Here is a 22,793-nt window from a genome sequence, read left to right as displayed (position 1 = left end):
GATAAAGTTCAGAACGAACTTCAGGCACGAACCAACGAAGAAAATGATGAAACTAATAAAATGATATGCTGCTCAGGAATCTACTTGTTGTCGTGCTAGGTGGGATGAGCTTCTGCTCGGCATCGTGGAATACTCGTCATTTGCGCCTTCGCATATCAATTTCATAACACAGCAACGGCCGCTGGAGTTTACTCCGAGGTAGACGTTAAACTAGAATACCCTTTATCAATTACGGGTTCACCGATATCTGCATCCTCCTCATCGTCTAAGACGTCATCTGGCAGAACTAATGATGAAATCATAAAAAATATAAGGAGTACATAAATTTACAGGAAATAAAAAGTTATATATTCATTGTTATCTGTTTAGATGTAAACTATATTGATGAATGAATAAAAAAACAAATCATATAATTTAAAATTACCAAGAGATTTTCATGCCGACAGCGACAGTGATTTGCTCGTTGAATTTTTTTTTGTTTCAGCGATATCCGAATCAGTTGACGAACAATAATTTTCCTCAGGCACCAAGACGAGTATCGACAACCTGGTGTAATGTCTTGGCCCTGTATTTTATAATCATCGGGTGCTCTTCAGAAGCTTCATAGTGATCTGATCTAATAAAGATCTACCCAAGAGGACACATCCGCGGGGCAGACGGAAGCCAAATTTTAAATAATTTTCTAAAACTTCCAATAGACCTTATTGAGTTTCAGCTCGTGGGGCAATTCACACAATTCTGCTTCCGTACGGCGCTAGTCGGTCAATAATCAAATCGCTATTGGGCATTTCATATGGACACTGTTCACATTGGAATTGGAATTCCCGCACTGACCACGGAACAGCATACTACGCGGATACGTTATAAATAAATAGCGAACTGAACATTATTTATACACGATCCGTAAACACGAGAAGAGGGGAAAAAAATAAAGAAACATAAACACGGTTGAGGTTAAGTATCTGTCAAAACTCACAGCACACATATCAAAACACTTTCAAATAAATTAACCAAAATATGAGTAAAAAACACTAGCGCCTCTGGCGGTGCTGGTCTCGTCAGCTCATCTGGGTTGCATGAATTTTAAATCGGTTCTTCGGGACTTCGAGGTCCCGGTTATTAGTTCCTGCCTTCAGGATGATTGCGTACAAAAAAATGTCTGTATCATTGAAGTTACAATCACTTTGTCATACATTTGATGATTCTCCGAATAATAACTGCTTGGTGTATGATCGAAATGTAATAATGAACAATTTGACATTTTTCATATGTATCAGATAATCATAAAAGCGCTATGGTAACTTGAAAAATTATCATTCCATGAATAGAAACTGAATAATTTCTACAGACGAATGGTTCATTTCTACTCGGGTTGACGTAGCATTAGGTGTCGCATTATTTTTCTGCGTGCACTGCACTCTGTCATTTGAAATTTAACGTAAGTAATGATTGCCCCTATCGCTTCCAAAATTTTGAAATGTCATGTCATCGTCGTGTTTATTCGCAAACTCATCAGCAGCGGTAGTGCGGAAGCTTTGTGGCTGTTTCTTTGTGGATATTCTTTAGAAATAAGTGAATTTTACTTTAATTTGCAAGTGTTTTATTGGAATTTTCCGTAAAAAAGCAGTAGTTGACGATGCCTAGCTTCACAGGTAAGTTTGTTTAGAACAATGACTCTACGTCTTGCAGCTTGATTATTTAAAAATTAGAGGTTATAGGCGGGCAGACGATATGATTTGTTTTTTTTCTTGATTAAAAATGTTTCAATGTCTCCACAGTTAAAGTCAAATGGGGCAAGGAAAATTTCCCTAGTGTGGATGTTAATACTGACGAGGAACCAATGCTGTTTAAAGCACAGCTGTATGCTCTCACTGGAGTTCAACCGGAGCGCCAAAAAGTCCTATGCAAGGGAATCATCTTGAAGGACGATGAGTGGAACGTACCAATAAAGAATGTATGTTTTGTAATATGTAGAATGCTTCAGATTGCCACTTTACTGTAATGTTTTAGGGAGCTATGCTGCTTTTACTGGGTACAAAGGAAGAAGTTCCACAAGAACCTGTGGAAAAACCTAAATTCATTGAGGATATGAACGAAAGTGAACTGGCTACTGCTGTAAGTATATGCATTGGTGATTTTAATATTTAAGAAAAACCGGAAGCATACTGCGATATTGATAGCTAATTAAATTTTATTATAGAATACTAGACGAACCCGACCTCACTCGGGTTGTTTTTTTTTCGACCAGTCAATTCGAGTTTGATGATTTTCTTCAAAACGTAGTATTTTTACATTTGTTTTAATTTCCCAGCAAAATGTTCAATCTTTCCTTAGATAGAAACACAGTTGATCCCAAATGAATCGATTAGTGGAGAAATCTTGCAAATCGGTCCATCTGTTCGGAAGTTGAAGTGTTAAAGTGATAGAAGATTGAAGTTTAAAATTTTGATTGTATTTGATAGTTTGAAAAATTTTACTGATTTTTTCAACTGACAAACAGTTCGTTCGATAGGAAACCTTCTATGTTTAATTGATTGACCAAACATTATTTTCTTATTCTATTTTCTGTAGCTTGAGCTTCCAGCTGGTTTGGCGAACTTGGGTAATACCTGTTACATGAACGCAACGTTGCAGTGTTTGAAGTCTGTGAGAGAATTGCGCGATTCACTGAAAAAATTCCAGGATGATTCGTCGGGGGTTTCTGGCTTGGCTGGGCTAGCTTCGCCCGGAGCTATTACACTGTCCATGCGAAATTTATTTGACGACATGGAGAAGAGTGACACTGTTACACCGGTGTTATTCCTCCAGCGATTGCACATTGCGTTTCCCAATTTTGCACAAACGGGAGAAAATGGAACATATCGGCAACAGGACGCTAATGAGTGTTGGTCTGAGCTATTGAAGATGCTGCAGCAGAAGCTGCCCGCCACTAAGGGAGATACCGAACAACTTGTGAAGCATAAGTAAGTTAGTTTCGGATAGTAGATTCTGTTCAACAGGCAAATATCCTCATATATCTACAGCTCATTCATTGATCAATGGTTCGGAGGGTCTTTCGATGTCGATATGAAGTGCACAGAGGCCGAAGATGAGCCTGTCTCAAAATCGAAGGAAAATTTTCTTCAATTGAGTTGCTTCATTTCGACCGAAGTGAAATACATGCACTCTGGTATTCGATTGGTAAGTTCACAGTTTTTTCCATTGATTTGCACTGACACTGATTTGACTGAAACGGAATTATTATTTTAGAGGTTGAAGGAACAACTGACGAAACAATCACCTACTTTGGGGCGAGATGCTGTTTATACCAAAACGGTAAGTAGACTAAATTACTAGAATTATTCTCTAATTAAATCAATTAAATAACACAATCGCCATTTTTTCGCATTTGCGTATTGTGCGTATTTATATCGAGATTTGTATTTTTGATCATTGCGATGAGATAAATGAAAACCTATATGATCACTATTTGGACATCATTGGCCATTGTATTCCAAAGTTAAGACACTAATGATGTATCCAACCATGCTGGTTGTTGTTATTGCCGGGCGAAACTAGGTTTGCTCTTCCGACTCAATATGTAAGCGCATCGCAGCCTGTCCCATATAAGAATAGAAAGCGTTAGGCAACGGTTGTCCGACAATTCGCGGTAAAACGTTCCGCGGTGAACCATTTCGCGGTGTACCATTTTCCGGTCTGCACCATTTTGCGGTAATCTGTTTTGCGGTATATCGTTTCGCGGTGTATACATTTTCGCGGTTTACTATTTCGCGGTAGTTAGCTTCCTTGTTTATTTAACTTCTTTTTTGTATCTTTATAAGAATGATCAACCTTCCCTTTTTTCTATCACGCATTAATTTATGCTATTTTTTCTTATCTGCCAAAACTATATTGCATTTTTTTATTGATTTATTTTAATTATTTATTTTATATCGTATATTGTAAATACAAAAGCTCATTTATTTTGCAAAATGAGGGAAATAGACTGTATAAAATCGAATAAGTTCAAATTTTCCGTTTGGCGTCTTTGCATGGCTTCTTTTAGCTTAGGAATTTCAAATTCGGTCGCTGCAAGGAATCGCCTTACAGATTGCGCAGAAACTTTGCAGATGCTTCCTCCTCCTGCTGGAAAGCCCGAAACACTTCATAGAATTTGAAGTTTGTTTTGTCTTTGAAGAATCCTGCAAACTTATTATTTATGCCAACCTTCTACGGCATTCGATGTTCTCGTCAGGCCATCGACCGGAATGTAGGAGCAAATCGAGGTTTTCCTCGACGTCCATTCGGTTTTAGTTTTCCTTAAACATATTATGTTTTTTTTTTAAATAGTCGAAGAATGGTTTCATGGAAATCGGTGATGAAGGACGGATGGCGGCTAGACCTTGTTCAACTTTCTTGCAAAAAGGCCAAAGCCTCTGTCTGCCTAAATGCCATATGGCATTTGATGGATTTATTATATGTGCTGACAAGTCCCAACTTTTGAATATGCTTCCACATATTCTTGGCTAGGTGGAAATTGCATCCGCGCTTGGAGGCATCCGGAAAAAATCTTGTCACTGCATTAATCTCAGCAGTGTCGAAATCAGTCAATATAACCGTAGGATCAATCTTGATCTTGAATTCTTTTGCTGCGCGTTTAAGCAGCTTGAATGCCTTTTCGTAAGTTACTTCTTTTTTGTTCGGTAGCAAAAAACATGCAAGCGGCACGAAAACGTTACCGTTTAGATTTTTCAACACGCCATGAATTGTAAAAATTTGTTTGAAATTTGCTGGTGCCGACGAAAAGGTCCCATCCATGATAAGAACTTCTGATTCGCCAAGCTTCTCTAAATGGATAGAGGTTGAAAAAAGCATAATTCGGCCATCGTCGAATTCGACATTTATTAGCTACATATTTTAGCAGAAATGGTCTACCGTCGAAGGTATCAGTGAACTCCTTATCAATTTTTGATGGATCTTCCGGATCTAAAGGTAAATTATATCCTCGTTCCCGTTGACAAATTCGCCTCTGCGCGGACAAAGCAGTTTGAACCTTTAAAAGGAGAAAATAATATATTATTCTCTTTCTCTCTCTTTCCTATCCTACATCCACATTCATTTACCTCGATTAGTGCATCGGCCGTGCATAATCGAATTATCTTTTCTGGTCGTTCAGTGCCTTCTCCAGCTTTCCTTTTCAACGCCGATTTGTACTGGCATGCTTCAGCCGTCAACGGATCTGGCATATGGCTGTGGTCTGTCGTACTCTGAATTTCGGTGTCAGGCCATTTGGCCGAACGGTCATTAGGCCGAATGGCCATTAGACCGAATTAGCAAAAAGAAGCAAGAAGTGAAAAATGAGACGTTCTTTCTGCACCTTACCCCTTCTTCCTTCTCTCATCTTGCACCTTCCTTCTTGCTTTGTTACAATAAAATTTTTACAAACATACAATTATAAACAATTAACACATTTAACTTATTAAATAACTGACGATCTCTCTGTGCCCCGAGAGAAACGTCCAAAGTGTTGCCCATTGCGAGATATGACGAGGTTTCCTTATAAGATCTTGGTCCATCAGTCAAATCCCGCAAATGTGTTTTTATTGCGTTTTGCATTTTGTCTACAACAGCCAAGGCGTTGAATACATAGCTCTATTTTGGTGTAGGATTCAGATCCTATTTGGGCACCCTAGAATAATTTTGTGCCATGTGGCACCAGCAATATAAAGTCTGTGTCTGGGAATTCCTCGATTTATAATATTAATTGCCTATCTTCAGGCCCAAACACAGAACATTAAGGAATGGAACATACACAAATCCACTCAAACATTTGTCACTAATATGTAAGATAAAATGAACCGTAACACAACCTTCAACCAACGAGAACGAAATTTTTATGGATGGTCTAAAAGCATCCACAAAAATTTCGTCAATTTGATTGGAGGAAAGGTGTTGAGGAGGACGATTACTTCCTAATCTAACTTAAATTATGCAATCTCAAACAGATCAATCCATGCAATGATGGAACTTCGAGCATTGCTTTAGGTTACAGAAAAGATAACTTAACGGTAACGGTAGCGATAACAAAAGACGGTAACCAAAACATATTTCCTGACGCATCACTTACATTGATGCCAGAAAACAGGAAGATAACACCAAACTTGGTGACAGAACTAGAAATTACTTAACTTACAACTAGGTGAGTGAAGAATCTTGTCCTCAACACCTGAGTTACGACGTTTTCGTCGGGGAGCCATATTACAATAAATTTTTTACAAACATACAATTATAAACAATTAACACATTTAACTTATTAAATAACTGACGATCTCTCTGTGCCCCGAGAGAAACGTCCAAAGTGTTGCCCATTGCGAGATATGACGAGGTTTCCTTATAAGATTTTGGTCCATCAGTCAAATCCCGCAAATGTGTTTTTATTGCGTTTTGCATTTTGTCTACAACAGCCAAGGCGTTGAATACATAGCTCTATTTTGGTGTAGGATTCAGATCCTATTTGGGCACCTCGAATCAATTAATGCCATTTAGCATCAACGATTCGATGTCTGTGTCTGGAACAAACTTGGGACAAATCACAACTAAACATTTTATTGCCTATTTTTAGGCTTCTCTTTTGAGTCCAGACACAGAACCAACAAATAAAACAGACACAATATAGCACAAATGAAACAGACTTGATCGAATATTTACAACTATGCGAACCAAATAAAACCAACCGTAACACAACCTTATCCAACAGCACAGAATTTTTCATGAATCGGAGAGCCGATTCATGAAAAATTCTTAAGTCAGCTAGTGACGAAAAATCTGACTAGAGGACTAACAGACTGGAAACTTAACCTAAGCCACAAATCTCAAAAAACTAAATCTATTCTAAACCTCAATAACGGTAGCGAATCCTACCAAAAGTTGTCTGAACGCCAACGAGTCTTGGCAAATTGTCCTGTAAGGGGTCGTACACATATTACGTAAGCATTTTTTCTGGTTTTTTTTACCCCCCCTCCCCCCTTGTAAGATTTTTTTCTTACCAATGATTTTTTTTTTTTTTGGTGCGTTAGAAAATGACGGACCCCCCCTCCACCCATAAATGCTTACGTAATATGTGTACGGCCCCTAATCAGATTCTTTACTACACTTAACTAACTCTGTTGATCCTACAATTAAATTGGATTACAAATGATTCTCGCGAAAAATCAAATGAATCCCACACTAAACAATCAAATCGAAACTTGTCGTAATCTCAAATCGTCATTCTTATCATTCGGGCCCCACGTTGGGCGCCAGTGTAACAACTTTTCGCCCCACGTTGCTGTTGTTTAATACTCAAGCAACATGTAACAATTCTCGGGTACTTATTCAAAAGGACGTATGTGATTTTGCAAACAAAGATTTAAACGTCGATTTGTCCAATCTGATTGCACACCCACGCAATCCAACACCACCAACAAGTAGCCGAAGCCTCCCCCTTTCTGACTATGATGATGGTTTGCGTGGGAGTGCCATCAGGTTGGGCAAATCGACGTTTGAATCTTTGTTTACAAAATCACATACGTCCTTTTGAATAAGTACCCGAGAATTAACAAATTAAAATAATGCACGTTCTCTCCTGGTGCCCTGAGAGAGACGGCTAGGTGGTGCCCACTACGGGAAATGCCGAGGTTTCATATGAGATTTTGGTCCATCAGCCAAATCCCGCAAATATATTTTTATTGCGTATTGCGCTTTTTGTCTACAGCAATTAGTTTGCTGTATTCATAGCTGAGCCTTTGTATAGGATTCTTATCCTATTTGGGCACCCTCAATTAATTTGTGCCATGTGGCACCAGCAATATAAAGTCTGTGTCTGGGAATTCCTCTATTTATAATTTTAATTGCCTATCTTCAGGCCCAAACACAGAACATTCAGGAGTGTCACTTACAAGAAAAATATAATAAACCGTAACACGACCTTCAACCAACGGGAACGAAATTTTTGTGGATGGTCTAGAAGCATCCACAAAAATTTCGTCAATTTGATTGGAGGAAAGGTGTTGAGGAGGACGATTACTTCCTAATCTAACTTAAATTACGCAATCTCAAACAAATACTCCATACAACGATGGAACTTCGAGCATTGCTAACGGTAGCGGTAACGAAAACGAAAGACGGTAAACGAAAAATAATTCCTGACGCATCACACATAGATGCCAGAAAACAGGAAGATAACACCAAACTTGGTGACAGAACTTAAAATTACTTTACTTACATCTAGGTAAGTGAAGAATCCTGTCCTCAACACCTGAGTTACAACTTTTCGTCGGGGAGCCATGTTACAATAAAATTTTTACAAACATACAATTATAAACAATTAACACATTTAACTTATTAAATAACTGACGATCTCTCTGTGCCCCGAGAGAAACGTCCAAAGTGTTGCCCATTGCGAGATATGACGAGGTTTCCTTATAAGATCTTGGTCCATCAGTCAAATCCCGCAAATGTGTTTTTATTGCGTTTTGCATTTTGTCTACAACAGACTCTTTTGAGTCCAGACACAGAACTAACAAATAAAACAGACACAATATAGCACAAATGAAACAGACTTGATCGAATATTTACAACTATGTGAACCAAATAAAACCAACCGTAACAGCTTCTCCCTTCTTCCTGCTTCCTGCTTCCTTCTTCCCTTTTCCTTCCTTCTTTCATTTGCTTCTTTCCTTCTTACTTCTTCCTTTTTCATTCTTTCTTCATCCTTCTTCCTTCTTCTTTCTTCCTTCTTCCTTCTTACTTCTTTCCTTCTTCTTTCTTTCTTCTTCTTTCTTCATGCTTCCTTCTTTCCTTCTTCATTCTTCTTTCTTCTTTCTTCCTTCTTCCTTCTTTCTTCTTTCTTCTTCCTACTTCCTTCTTCCTTCATCCTCCTTCCTTCATCCTTCTTCCTTCTCCTTTCTTCTTCCTTCTCGCTTCTTCCACCTTCCATCTTCCTTTTTTCTTCTTCACTCTTACTTCACTTCACTTCTTCACTTCATACTTCTTCCTCCTTTTTCCTTTTTCCTTTCTACCTCATCCTCATTGTGCACTACTCTTTTATCACTCCCAAGTTCTCATTCGGCCTAATGGCCATTCGGCCTAATGACCGTTCGGCCTACTGACCATTCGACCTAATGGCCTTCGGCCTAATGACCCAGCATCCTGAATTTCATGTTTCCCAGATACAACTTTTGTTTTAGCGCGTCCGTTACATTTGAGAGTGAGATTTTTGTTCCGGCGTCGTACACACTCCCAAAACCAGTAATCTGATGACTTGATAGTAAAGTTTTTGCCTTTCTCGTACAACAAAGTTGTACCGAAAAACTATCATTTCACTCCGAAAACGAACTTTTGATAAGAGTTCCGGAGACCCCAATGCCAATGCCAATTTTTCACATAGTAATTCTTAACCGATTTTCTTGCAACAAGTTGCATCCGACAGAGACTAAAACGCTCTGATCACTATTGATTGCATAATAATTGCTAATTGCAAAAAATAGATAATATTAAAGTAGTGATGAGACAAGAGTTTCATCGTACTATGAAGATGCTCGAGTTGCACGAATTTAGGCGTAAGTATGCTCTTCGTGCAGTTTCATAGTACTATGAAATTGTCCGAAAGTAAAAATTCGAACACAGGAAATTCGAGAATCTTTTGGCAGCGCCATCTGTCGTCTACTAGTGTAAATTTTCTATCATAACATCAGTACACCGTCTGTTTTGCCTTTCTTGTACCTACATCATCGAGGTGTAAGCGTAAAGGCTACATTTATTACCTTTCCGAGTTCTATTCCCCTTTCGGTAAAGGATGTTTTCGAGTGGGTTCCTTAGGCATAGTTGTCACACAAAATACATACTCATGCAATGGCGGGCACAGAAAAGTTTTCAATTAATAACTGAGAAAATGCTAATAGAATGCATAGTTTAGCAGCTAGCCAAGATCCACTTGAAATGTAAAGCCATTGAAGAAAAAAAGACTACTTTTAGCAACGCGCGGTGAGAACTCAATATTAATGTTTACAAAGTCGCTATACCTAAAACAGAAACCACCGGTGGGAAGATGAGGCGCTATCCTAAAATAGCACTCGGAAGGGAGCGCTATAATAAGAATAGCGATGAGGACTCCCGTGGAGGTGCTCTAAGCGCGAGAAAGGCACCGAAATCGTGACGTCATGCTCGTTTGGAGACACGTTTGACAGTTCGTTTAGAGACAGAGGATTTATCTTCACTCATCTATATATTCCACTATCTATAGTAGAATCTATAGATGAGCAAAAGCATGGCTGAGTCGTTTTTTTTTCGCCCTTACACGCGCGCATTTGACGTCACAGCCCTTAACGTTTCCATTGAAATCGTGACGTCATGCTCGTTTGGAGACACGTTTGACAGTTCGTTTGGAGACAGTGGATTTATCTTCGCTCATCTATATCAAGCATAATTTTTCATAACGACATATGTAACAATTATGAGGATTCGAGAAATCCTTTGCAGAAAGTTGGCAAAACTTTTTCTAAAACTGTTTAAAAACTAAATCTTTTTTCGATATTTTTTCCGCTGGCATGCATCAATACATGGCGCGTAATAAGCGTGCTTCACGTCATAGCTCAGTTAATTGAAATTCCCTGTGAAAAACGATAAAATTATACATACACTGGTATGCTGTACATACGTCGCTGTACATTCGTCGGTTTTTCATAGTGCACGATTGACGCAACTGCAGTTTTGTTTTGTTTTGCTTTTTGCCTTTCTCGTATACTAAGTATACGTAAAGGCTATAATTTCACTCCAAAACCAAACTTTTGATAGAAGGCTCGGAGACCCATAGTGTTATATACCTATCGACTCAGCTCGACGAATTGAGGTGATGTCTGTTTGTGTGTATGTATGTATGTGTGTGTGTGTATGTGTGTATGTGTACAAATTTTGTAGACACACTTTTTGGAACTTAGCATTACCCGATTTACTCGCAACAAGTTGCATTCGACGGGGAATGCGGTCCCATTGTTTGCTATTGAAAATTGGCCTGATCGGACATTGCATTTCGGAATTATTGAAAAATCATTGTTTTTTCCCAAGGGTCCCCCCTTGGAAAAAAAATTTCAAAATCGAAAAAAAAAATTTTTTTCAAGAATGGTGGAAATGCATAGTAATTAATGCAAAAACATGCAAAATGATAGAAAATATGCGATCTATCCCCCTAAAGTGCTTTTTTGACCTTTCCTATGTGATTTTTTCAGTACATTTTACGATGCACGAGAAAGGCACCATCGCCGCTAGGTGGATTAATCTGGGTTTTTGGTACATAGGTCGCTCTTAGTTCCCATATGTATGAAAATTCTACATACCAAGACAAAATTTTCAAAACGACTTATCTGCTTTTGTAAACAAAGATTTGACGAATATGATACGAAGAGGGCTTGGTAGTCATATGGCTACTGCTTCTGCCTCATACGCAGGAGGTCGTGGGTTCAATCCCAGGTCCGTTCCATTCTCCTACTTTGTATCTTTCTCTGTATTTCTCATGTTCTAGCAATCGCTAGAACTGAAAATGGACTTCCATACCGTTTCCATTACTATTCCTATACCTTCAACTTGAGTATTCTAACAGTAATCTGCTAGAATTGGAAATGAACTATGCAGCTCGTTTCCTACATCCAATTAGAAATTCCATCAGTTACCTTCTCCTATCTATCACATTGGCAGCTCGTTAACCAAGACGGACCTCTGCCTCTCCAACCTAACCCAAAAATTCCAACAAATTCCGCATGAACTCGTGGCAACTGCAGAGGTATATTCGGCTTGCAGTGGGCGAGTGATTGCATCATCATTTCCTCCCCCTTCCCTACATTGACTTGCATTCTGACGTGGCAGGCGCCAGTATGACCTATCAAATGAGATCACCAGTACTTGCACATTGAAGATGTGTGCTAGTCCCAAGCAAACATCTGTTGGTTCCTTGTGCAAGAACAGCTGATCTGGTCATAATGGAGTAGCAACTACGAGCAGTCAATCAAGCTCAAGCTCAAGCTCAAAGATTTGACGAATATGATAGCATCCCCACGCAAATGAACACCACCAACAGGTAGCGCAAACCTTCAGCTACCTATTGATGGTGTTGGTTTGCGTGGGAGTGCAATCAGATTCGTCAAATCTTTGTTTACAAAAGCAGATAAGTCGTTTTGAAAATTTTGTCTTGATACGTCGATTCGTAAAAAGATTTAATTAAAGAATTTTAGGATCTAAAATCAGTAAAATCGATGCGTATTATATAAAGTCGCGTGTGATGGTCATGTTGTATTAAAAACCTCGTTTTGTTTACTTTTGTTACATACGTCCTTATGAAAAATTATGCTTGATATATTTCACTATCTATAGGGTAGACTAGCGGTTCTCAACCTGGGGTACATATACCCCTAGGGGTACCTTTGCTGGCCCTATGGGGTACCTCGGACAAAAATGCATAATGGCGGATGTATTACAATTAAAATCATTTTTTTTTATAAAGTGTAATATTTTTAATTTCAAAACATTGTCTTGTACATAATATGCATGACGATCAGTAAACCAAAGCCTATTGAATCCTGCCCTCAACAACTCGCTCAGTGTATGAAGGACTGTGGACAACAGATCAAAAGCAAAGACGTCAAATGAACAAATTTAAAAAAAATCAATGCAATCGACTAAAACAAAATGTTGAAATGATCGAAACAGAATGTTGAACAATATATTAAGAATATGCTTCCTAACTAAAATCTTGAGTCTAAGAGCATCTTCACCAGTGATACAAAACGTCGATTCAGACCAAACTTTGGACCAATGCAAAAAATTGAGCTCCCACCAGTGTTTCAAATTTTGCTGTAAGGTACCCCGGGGCAAGTGGGACCTAAAAAACGCTAGTTCAGCAAAATCATTAACGCATACTTAGAAAACAGGGTATTTCAGGACGGGGCAAGTGGGACCTATTCTGCTTTATACTGTCGAACGAAACTAATTTGAAGAATGTAGATATAATGTTCATTAAATTTCTGAGTCGTAGTATTTCAGACCATTGATGGAGGTTTATTGCTTGTCAGACTTTTGTTTTTGCAAAAAGAAAGGGATTACAATGTAAGCAGATATAAAAACAAAACAACAGCCGGTTTACTGTTTAATTGACTATTGTCTGGCTTTCCATTAGCTTACTTACTTACCAAATGTGTTTGGAAGAGATGAGCAAATCTTTGTTCACTTTTCGAATGAATGTTTCTCTGTTTAGCACAAAAATTATTACATAAATTAGAACTTCAAAAGAAACGGTTTTATTCAGGCGATGGGCAGTGTTGTAAATTTGTAATAGAACGAAACGGTCAATTTATGTCTTAAGCACTTTATTTATCTGAAAATCTGTTAATCTTATGCGATGTTTAAAAATAACAAAACAAAAGAAAAAACCTGTTGATCTATTGTAGAATAAATAGATTGTTTGCACTGTAAACGAAAAAAAATCGCATAGGTTTAACCATTGCTCTTTTCCATGAGGAAGATAATTTTCAGAAAGTAAAATACACATTTGGTAAATCAACTGTACACTACTTCTTAACAACGAAACCAACGATATCAACTGCATTTGAGTATATTTGATATATGAGTGTCGAAGTTATTTTTCACTAGAAAACAATCTAAAAACAGGTAAAATGGCTCTATCGAAAATGTTTTTCAAATATGTCCCACTTGCCCCATGTATGGTAAAACTAAAGGGCAAGTGAAAATTGCAGATTTTGGCTTTAATCAAAACTTTCAAATCGTTTTTGATGTCACACAATTATTTAATTGCTCAAAATATTCACTTTCCACATCAGTGATGAATTTAGAAACGACTATTTTGTTGGAAATCCATTGAATTAAAATAAAAGTAATAGATTTTGCCGGTAGTTTAAAGTCATGATTAAACAATACTATTAGTATGGTGCCACAAATGGTTTTGATTCCAATTTTTTTTGTGTCGGGCGAATTCGTTGATAATTCTGCTTCATTTTTCTAGAACATTGTTACCATTAAAATCGTTCACCGATTAATCGGCAGCCATAGTACCCACTTACCCCGTATTTTCACTTGCCCCGGGGTACCTTATACCAGTTTTCTGGTCTATGTTTTTTGGAACTGGACTAATTTTGAACCAGGTCCAATATCGTTTTTGACAGATGAAAAACCTCATTCGTAAAATATAATGAAAACTACAGGGCGCATAAATAATAAAAACGCGGAAAATTACACTATTCTAGGCGTTCATAATTCTTGTTCAACAAGTTCGCCCTAAATGTATGCAATTTCTAAAGCGTTATGTCAGTTTCTATAGCATAAGTCATATAAAAAGTGACATAATGCAATAGAAATTGCATACATTCACTGCCAAAATTATCTATATAAGATATATGTGTCGCCGTTATAAATTTTTGCAATAGCTCCACCCTAATATAATCGAAATTAAATAATTGCTAATTCGAGACCACACATAAAGTTTATTTGGCTATATATTTTATTAGTAGTTCGCGTGGAGAATGGTTATGTGTGCGCTGATATACACCATAAGTTAAATCTATGGATTTTTGCCAATAAATATGTGTGGATCTTTAGTAGTGTTCAGGCGATAAAATCGTTTAAATTTACACTCTTTTTAGCATTCCCTTTATGTGCATTACTTTCGTGTGAATTTCAACAACTTTTTCTATCTGTGCACTGTTGTAATAATAGGTGGCTTGCCAATGTGCGCGAACAGACGCATTTAATTTCAATATGTTTTGAACCTGAATGTAAGCCTTCTTTTAGAAGCCATCTTACAAAAGACTTGGATGGCTCCTTTCAAGCTGCCCGGAAGCCTCCATTCAAGAGGCCCGGAAGCCTCCTTTCAAGAGGCCCGGAAGCCTCCTTTCAAGAGGCCCGGAAGCCTCCTTTCAAGAGGCCCGGAAGCCTCCTTTCAAGAGGCCCGGAAGCCTCCTTTCAAGAGGCCCGGAAGCCTCCTTTCAAGAGGCCCGGAAGCCTCCTTTCAAGAGGCAGCCTCCTTTCAAGAGGCCCGGAAGCCTCCTGTCAAGAGGCCCGGAAGCCTCTTTTCAAGAGGCCCGGAAGCCTCCTTTCAAGAGGCCCGGAAGCCTCCTTTCAAGAGGCCCGGAAGCCTCCTTTCAAGAGGCCCGGAAGCCCCCTTTCAAGAGGCCCGGAAGCCTCCTTTCAAGAGGCCCGGAAGCCTCCTTTTGAAGAGGCCCGGAAGCCCCCTTTCAAGAGGCCCGGTAGCCTCCTTTTAAGAGGCTCGGTAGCCTCCTTTCAAGAAACCCTGAAGCCTCCTTTCAAGAGGCCCGGAAGCTTCCTTTCAAGAGGAACGGAAGCCTCCTTTCAAGAGGCCCGGAAGCCTCCTTTCAAGAGCCCCGGAAGCCTTCTTTCAAATGGCCCGAAAGGCTCCTTTCAAAAAGCCCGAAAGCCTCAATAGGCCCGAAGGCCTCCTTACAAAACGCCTGTAAGCTTTCTTTAGCGGAAGCCTTCTTACAAAAGACTTGGACGGCTCCTTTCAAGAAGCTCCAAAGCGGCTCAAGTGATTCGGAAGCACCCCTTTCAAGAGGCTCGGTAACCTCCCTTCAAATGGCTCGAAATTTTTCTTACAAGGGGCTTTGAAAGCCGCCATTTAAGAGGCTCGGAAGGCTCCAATAGTCATGAAAGTCCTGTAGCTTGATCTATAAACTGACGGAGTGATGAAAATTTCTGCCAACTTTTTGGAGAACCATAAATCCCGTAAGGTTTCAGGTCCATTTTTCATATATGTTACGAATTATGCTTTTTTTCATTTACAGCAAAAAATAGGGGGTACCTCAAATAATGAAAAAGTTCGAAGGGGTACCTCTCAAGAAAAAGGTTGAGAACTGCTGGGGTAGACGAAAAGTAAAACAGGCAGAATTGATGCGGGACCCATCGGAATGTTCAGCGCGAAATTACCAAAAAAAAAGAACTAAGAGTTCATTCACAAATTACATAACGCAAGAATTGACCATTTTCAACCCTACCCACCCCCTCGTAACGTTTTTTGTATGAAAGGGTTCTGAAATTTGTATGGGCCGTAACGGTCTGATAGGTACCCTCCCACCCCTGAATGGGCCCTAATTGTCAAAGTTTAAACACGAGAAAAACAGCTGTTTCGATCTGTCTCATAAAATGATTTATCTTTTGAAACTCATATCGATTCCTTGTGGCAAATTTCTATGAGACGTTTGATTATAATTCTTACCTATTCTTACGTCCATTTGCCCCATTGTGTAGCTAAAATTTATGTTTGCCTCACATAAATACTATGATCACATTTTTGTCAGTGTTGAAATTGGCAATTTTTGCAAATAAAACGGCCCTCAACATTGAGAATATTAAATAAATACCGCCGAGTCGCTTTGCCATTTGACATTCTGCGTCACCCTGTATTTATATTTTTTCGAACATGGCACAAACCGAAAGCTCCTTTTCATTCTCCTGCATGCCTGTATGAGAGAGCTTTGCATGATACACCAGGGACCGTGGGGGACGCGGGTTTGCCCACTATGGACTTAACCACGAACGGGGAGATGTCAAAATATCTGAGGGCAATGTTTACAAACAAATCGATCATCTATAGTACACAGTTTGCAGTACAACAAATAGTGAAATAGATCAATTTAGAATTGTATTACTTTCTGTTTAGATAATCGTTAAAACTATTTGTGTTACTACTAAGTAGTACTAACAGCATTCGAAAATGTTGAAGCTCAGTCAGCTAAACCCAATCGGAGGTCAGCTTTCGAATTATGCTAAAGCATTACCGAAAACGACACCAAATGTACAAGGCAGATATCTGGAAAAAATCAGAATTATTGGATACAACGATCCGTACAGCCCTTCGTTTTTCGCACAAGGAACTCAGAGTATACCGACTACTGTTACTACCGGTCACGTTATTGATTATTTGCTGAACTTCATTTCCTCGTATACCGGCCGTCCGATGAAGAATGCTCGTAGTGTGGAAGGATACCGGAAGTTTGAGGCAGGGTTTGTGCCCTCTCTTCAAGGAACCATGCGAGAAGGGTACCATGTTCTCGTAGGAAAGGTAAGGAAAGTAGCATGAAATTAATCTTAAGATTCTATAAATATTTTTAACCTCAGGTGATTCTCTCGATGAAACTGAAGGAAAATATGTTGAGACCGTGGATAATTATTGATGTACGTGGAAACATTATTTATGCGCACTGTACCTGCGTTGCGGGGATAACTGAGACTTGTTCTCATGTTAGTGCTGTGTTATATGCATTGGCTAATCTGCATGCACAGTCGATTAATCACAAGGTAAATGCTGAATACATTTACTTTTTACAATGCTCTAATAAATGTATCAAAGCTTACAGTTACAGATTTCCCATGCTATTGGCGCCAGCCGACGAAGAACGTTCGTACAGATCTGTATAAAAAAGTTCGGAATATTGGTTACGGAAAAGCATCGAAATATTACTACGACACTATTTCTGGCAAAACAAGACGAGATTTCGACGCTATGTTGAGAAAGCTAAACGAGAATGAAGAACAGTCTGTGCTTTTAAACACGATTTGTGATGGTGTCAAGTTCACATGCCAGAATTGTCAAAATAACTACGTTCCGGATGAACTTATTATTAATCGAAACGTTTTGCTGCAAGGAAACTTCAGCGATGCTTTTAGAGGAAAAAAACTGGATGATCTCAGAGAAGTGGGGCGAGGACTAAAATTCACTTTGACAGAGTCAGATGTAGTAGCAGTTGAGAAATTAACTCGGAAGCAAGCAAGCTGCAGTTTTTGGTAGTGGGTTCGAATCGGAAGAGTGACGGCTTCATGTCTTAAAGAAGTCGTGAATACATCGAATCAGTATCCTCCACCTAAGTTGACTCTACTCAAGAGAATATGCCACCCGTATGCAACACCTGTTGACACACCTGCATTAGCCTACGGTAGGAGAAACGAACCAATTGCCAAGAAAGCACTTTTCAAAATTTTATCTGAACAGCACGACAATCTGCATCTCTCTGATTGTGGCATACTGATTGATCAAGAAAGTGCTTTTCTAGCTGCTTCATTGGATTGCATAGGTAGTTGCTTGTGTTGTGGAAAATTTTCAGTTGAAATCAAATGTCCCTTCAGATTAAAGGCTAGTAGTTCTTTGAATGAACAGTTGAGCCTGGAGAAATTGGCTCTTCTTCCGAACTCATTCATCAGAATGAATAACAATTCATTTGAACTGGTTGAAACTCATGCATACTATTTTCAAGTTCAAGCGCAAATTTTTATATCAGGAGTCGACTTTGGCCTGTTTATGGTTTGGAGCAAAACCGAAAATTGTATTATTAAAGTCGAACGGAATGAATCTTTTTGGGATCACTGTAAGCAGCGCAGTCAATTATATTTCCACAACATTATTCTTCCGGAGTTAATCGGTAATTATTTTACGGAGAAAATGACACCTTGCAAATAAAAGTTAAAATAAATGTTTATAATTTCTCAACATTTTTATTTATTTCTGAATTAAAAACGAAAAATTAGACAACACTGGATATGAAGATTGATTCGAATAATCATTAAGCCCTGGTGGAAGCATGTGACGCGCGAATCCCTTTCATATGTTTAATGCTTATTTACTACACCATGGACCTGTTGATATTTACTAACATTCAACGCACCCAAACTGCTAGATCCACTACATTGATATTGTTTTCAAATCGTCTCAAGGAATCTACAAGGATCGTTCCATTCAGGTAATCATATTTTAATCTGAGAACGCCAATCAATCGTTCGACGTGTACTCGCAAGGTTGTTATTTGTTTATCTCTTTCTATATGCAACGGGTTCAATTGAGTATCTTTGCGTAGGAATGTTGGAATATTTAATGTTGCACCTTTGGAGGATATCAAATCGCTTATGTTAAAACCCTTATCGGCAATTACAACATCCCCGGGCTCAAGAATTTCGAGAAATCCTGAGGTCTCAGCAACGTTACGATCTGAACAACGACCGCCATATGCGTGCGAAATAAATGACACTCTTCCTTCAGCTGATATGGCAATTAAAAACTTTACAGTTTCCCTCATTTTATATGAACTGTGGTGAGAAAGGGCAGCTTTAGTGTCTGTAGGTTCTTCGGTAGTAATTTCAAAACAATCAATAATGTATATACGGCGATAGCCATAATGCTCATGGAAAATTTGAGGAAGATGTCGAATGCTTATGTTCCTTGAAACAGGGTCTAAAGCGTATCTTAAAGTATCGTACAAAACAAATAACGTTCTATGGAAATACTTCGATATTGTCGTAGGACAAACAGAATACTCTTCGGCTAAATCCACAAATGGTGTGTTGCGTCGCAGTTTGCGAAGGGTCATAATGAAGAGTTGATCCTTTGTCAACGCACAACGAGGCTGGAACAAACTATTCTCGACGTATTCGTATAATATTTTTAATGTCTGAAGACTATTAATTCCGGTGTAGAGTTTGCAGCGTCGGTCATCATTTATCCAGGTCAAGCCATACTGTTTCTTTGAAAGATCACTTTCTAACACGTCTACCCTCTTTTGAAGTCTTGCTAATTCTTTTCGATATGCCACAAGTATGTCATCTTTGTCCTTATTATTGCATTTCAACGCAATCAGTTCATTTTGGCATGGTGTAATAGCACTTTCAGCGTTTTTGTCTCCATCATTGAATGTATTATCTGGGCATGTAGAAAACCAGGACTCTGAAAGAATATTGACAGGATTTGAATAAATACTTGCCTAGTTTATGGAATTAGTTCAAATGATGTTGTGATTCGATTGGCGAAACGGAACAACATTAAATTATAAACCAATTCAAATGAGGGTGAAGCAGCATAAAATACACATTTTTAGTCAATTTTAGACACATATTGCAAATTATGAATCTATCGTAAAAGTTAAATGAATGCTAACAAAAGGCCGCATTATTGCATTATGGTACATGATAAGCTAAAACATATTAAGAACTTTTTCGAAGTATACAAATCTAAATTTCATTGCAAATAATGCATGACGTCTCATATCAAAAATCCCTATATCAAGTGATATAGCTCATAGTCTGAACTTGGTCTTAAAAGTGTATTTCAAGCTGCTTCGACTAATGGTTATTTTGGACACTTGTTATTCATTGTAGTTTTATAAGCTTTCAATAAAATAAATACCTTGTTGGATACTGCACGCTCCACCCCCGATACCAGTGGAATTCTTGGTTGAAGCTGAGGTCGTTGTCTCCATAGAATAATCTTGAGCAGCAGTACTGTTGCGGTAAGGTTCTACGCTGCTGTAGGTATAGTTGTGCCTGGATTGCGGATTAATTCGTTCGTTGATATTGATGAGCATGCTTCCATTGCTGATATTGTCACAAGCTGTGAATCAACGAAATACACATAAAGCAACTAGAGCTTTTTTATAGAAGCTGTTGTACTTACGCTTTGGAATATCTGAAAAACTGCACTGTCCTGTCTCATTTGATATTTCGTCCTTAAGGGCTGCTTGTGTCGCAGCAGTGGAAATAAGATTAGCACCTCCCAGTAAACCGCACACGAATGCTTCATAGCTGTCATGATTGACAACAAGACGGGAATCGTCTGTATCGACTGCCTCAGCTTCCAGATCTTCTTTCCCAGGAATGTAGTCATCTGTACGGTGGACAGGCAGTTCCGAACGTAGTTTAGCAATGTTCAAAGTAGGGACCCAATCAATATTTGCTACGTCGGAAATCTTGGCAGCTTCGCCTAGATAAATATACATATTTTTGAGAACAATTGTAAACCGTTGTAATCTATTATTAAGTTATTAGACTTACCGGAAACAAAGTGTAGGCCGCATACATACTTGTGCCTCGGATTGAAACATTCTCTAAATCCGAAAATTTGTTTCCACTCATCCAACCTTTGCTTTGCTAATTGCGTTCTACCATTCCTTACAGTAGGAAATCGATAGAACCGAATGCCTTTTATTTTGTGCGTCGAATTACACCGAGGGACAATACATTTTCTCGTCATTTTAGCGAAATATATTTAAAAAACGCGATTTTCAGAGGAACTTTTTAAATATAAACCTGATTTTTTGCACAGAACAAATATGTAAACATTGCCCGCAGTGGAAGTCAATTTGGTTTGGCTGCGAGTGCGTGACGTCATGATGGATTAGTTCATAAGACAAAATTTTCAAAACGACTTATCTGCTTTTGTAAACAAAAATTCAAACGTCGATTTCACGAATCTGATAGCACTTCGACGCAAACCAACGCCATCGTCAGGTAGCCGAAACCTTCACCTACCTATTGGTAGTGTTTGTTTGCGTAAGAGTGCTATCAGATTCGTCAAATGTCGGCGTTGAACTTAATCTGTAGATTAATAAAACACTAATAAAGTTAAAAAAATCGTCGATTAGACGTTCGAATCTTTGTTTGCAAAAGCAGATAAGTCGTTTTGAAAACTTTGTCTTGAATTATAAATAAAAACTCAGATTGATCCACCTAGTGGAAAAATATAAGAAAGGTCAAATGTGCACTTTAGGGGAATAGTTTTTACTTTTTCTTAAATTTACATCTATTTGCATTGCAGCAATTTCATACAAAAAAAATGTTAACGATTTAAAAAAAAATATGAATGTCCGATCGCGCCAATTTTTAATTTTTTAGACCACAACCCGCGTCGATTGCAACTTTTTGGATAATGCTATGTGTAACAAAAGGTGTGCCTCACATTTTTGTACGCAATAAGTCTACTCCATATTTAAACCAGCACGTTAATTTTCATTTTACTCACCGGTGAATAAAATTGCGTTGCTGTGCCTTTTTTGCATACGGAAATTTTACTCGCTTTTTTGGCTTTCTCGTATTTATAAAAAGTGCTTAAATTTTGAGTAGTCTTAAATCTGTGGGTGGGACGGCAATACCAGAATGTATATAGAGTTGTGCAACCCGCATAATGAAAAACGACATACCATGCAGTCAAAATTACATATGCGTTATAAGATATATTGTTACTATTCGCTTCATTGTTAGCATAGAATTTTAAGCTTGGTTCACCATACCAACCCTACATCAACATTTACTGTTAATACATACCATGCTGTCGATGTGTAATTCTATAGTTTTTCAATATGTACATCTACCAACTGATGTATGGTACATCAAAAATTTTGTTCGAAAAAACGACCGGATTTAAATGTTAATTATACTTAACCGCCTATTACTCATATGGTCGTTTGGCCGTTTGCCATCTGAGCTGCTGTTGAAAAAGTATATGAGACTGTACATTTATGATTGACTACTATTAGTGAGACCATCGCTACAATAACACTTAGGCCCGATGTTAGGGTGGCTCAAATTAGTATGGGAAAAACTTTTTTCAATTTTTTTGATGGGCCGCCCTCTTATTCAGTTCTGTTTGATGCCCTGATGCTCTGGACAAAATTTCAGCCCAATCGGTCAATGTTTGGGCGGTGCTAAACTCGTTGGAAGTTTATATGCAAAAATGTATGCAGAAACATCCCAAAACAGTGAAATGCAGTTGGACGGCACAACTTACGATGAAGAACTATGATAGTCATTCAGATCTTGAAGAATTTAATACAGAATGTTATGCAGAAAACCGCGAGAAGATTAGAGTTTTCCCGGCTAAGTTATTAGCATTTCTCTGAAGTGGGGTTTGAGCAAATTTCGTTTCTTTTACCTTTAAAAAGAAATAAATTCACCCCTACAACACTCCAGTAAAATGCTAATATCTTTGCCTAATAAAC

The 22,793-nt window shown here is 38.4% G+C and overlaps 3 protein-coding genes across 3 annotated transcripts in view; 2 read left to right on the top strand and 1 right to left on the bottom strand.

The window, feature by feature from the left end:
• Positions 1-1,471: 1,471 nt before the first annotated feature.
• Positions 1,472-22,793, top strand: part of LOC134213744 (ubiquitin carboxyl-terminal hydrolase 14) — a 49,188-nt gene continuing 27,866 nt past the window's right edge. Inside the window, exons 1-6 of the mRNA XM_062693065.1 lie at positions 1,472-1,652; positions 1,779-1,954; positions 2,011-2,115; positions 2,572-2,963; positions 3,024-3,180; positions 3,250-3,315. Of these exons, the coding sequence (XP_062549049.1) occupies positions 1,637-1,652; positions 1,779-1,954; positions 2,011-2,115; positions 2,572-2,963; positions 3,024-3,180; positions 3,250-3,315 (912 nt within the window). The 5' untranslated portion in view covers positions 1,472-1,636. The remainder of the gene's footprint in view (positions 1,653-1,778; positions 1,955-2,010; positions 2,116-2,571; positions 2,964-3,023; positions 3,181-3,249; positions 3,316-22,793) is intronic.
• On the top strand, positions 16,751-17,824 carry LOC134216876 (uncharacterized). The gene is made up of 3 exons (XM_062695659.1): positions 16,751-17,098; positions 17,155-17,334; positions 17,387-17,824. Exons 1-3 carry the CDS (start codon positions 16,751-16,753, stop codon positions 17,822-17,824), a joined length of 966 nt encoding a protein of 321 aa, XP_062551643.1.
• LOC134216862 (uncharacterized) lies at positions 18,308-21,049 on the bottom strand. Its single transcript, XM_062695646.1, has 5 exons — positions 20,851-21,049; positions 20,474-20,779; positions 20,207-20,410; positions 19,335-19,747; positions 18,308-18,325 (listed from the first exon to the last, which is right to left on the bottom strand). Exons 1-5 carry the CDS (start codon positions 21,047-21,049, stop codon positions 18,308-18,310), a joined length of 1,140 nt encoding a protein of 379 aa, XP_062551630.1.

Source organism: Armigeres subalbatus, chromosome 2 (assembly GCF_024139115.2).
Source record: "Armigeres subalbatus isolate Guangzhou_Male chromosome 2, GZ_Asu_2, whole genome shotgun sequence".
Lineage (NCBI taxonomy): Eukaryota > Metazoa > Arthropoda > Insecta > Diptera > Culicidae > Armigeres > Armigeres subalbatus.
The sequence above is the reverse complement of the archived record's forward strand: the minus strand, read 5'-3'. Positions and strand labels throughout refer to the sequence as shown.

Excerpts from the sequence above, each read along its gene's own strand:
- LOC134216876 (XM_062695659.1), top strand. The coding sequence starts at position 16,751 with ATGTTGAAGCTCAGTCAGCTAAACCCAATCGGAGGTCAGCTTTCGAAT. Across the intron at positions 17,099-17,154 it reads ACCATGTTCTCGTAGGAAAG|GTGATTCTCTCGATGAAACT; the intron begins GTAAGGAAAGTA and ends TTTTAACCTCAG. Across the intron at positions 17,335-17,386 it reads CACAGTCGATTAATCACAAG|CTTACAGTTACAGATTTCCC; the intron begins GTAAATGCTGAA and ends AATGTATCAAAG.
- LOC134216862 (XM_062695646.1), bottom strand. The coding sequence starts at position 21,049 with ATGACGAGAAAATGTATTGTCCCTCGGTGTAATTCGACGCACAAAATA. Across the intron at positions 20,411-20,473 it reads TTTTTCAGATATTCCAAAGC|CTTGTGACAATATCAGCAAT; the intron begins GTAAGTACAACA and ends GTTGATTCACAG. Across the intron at positions 19,748-20,206 it reads AGCGTGCAGTATCCAACAAG|AGTCCTGGTTTTCTACATGC; the intron begins GTATTTATTTTA and ends ATATTCTTTCAG.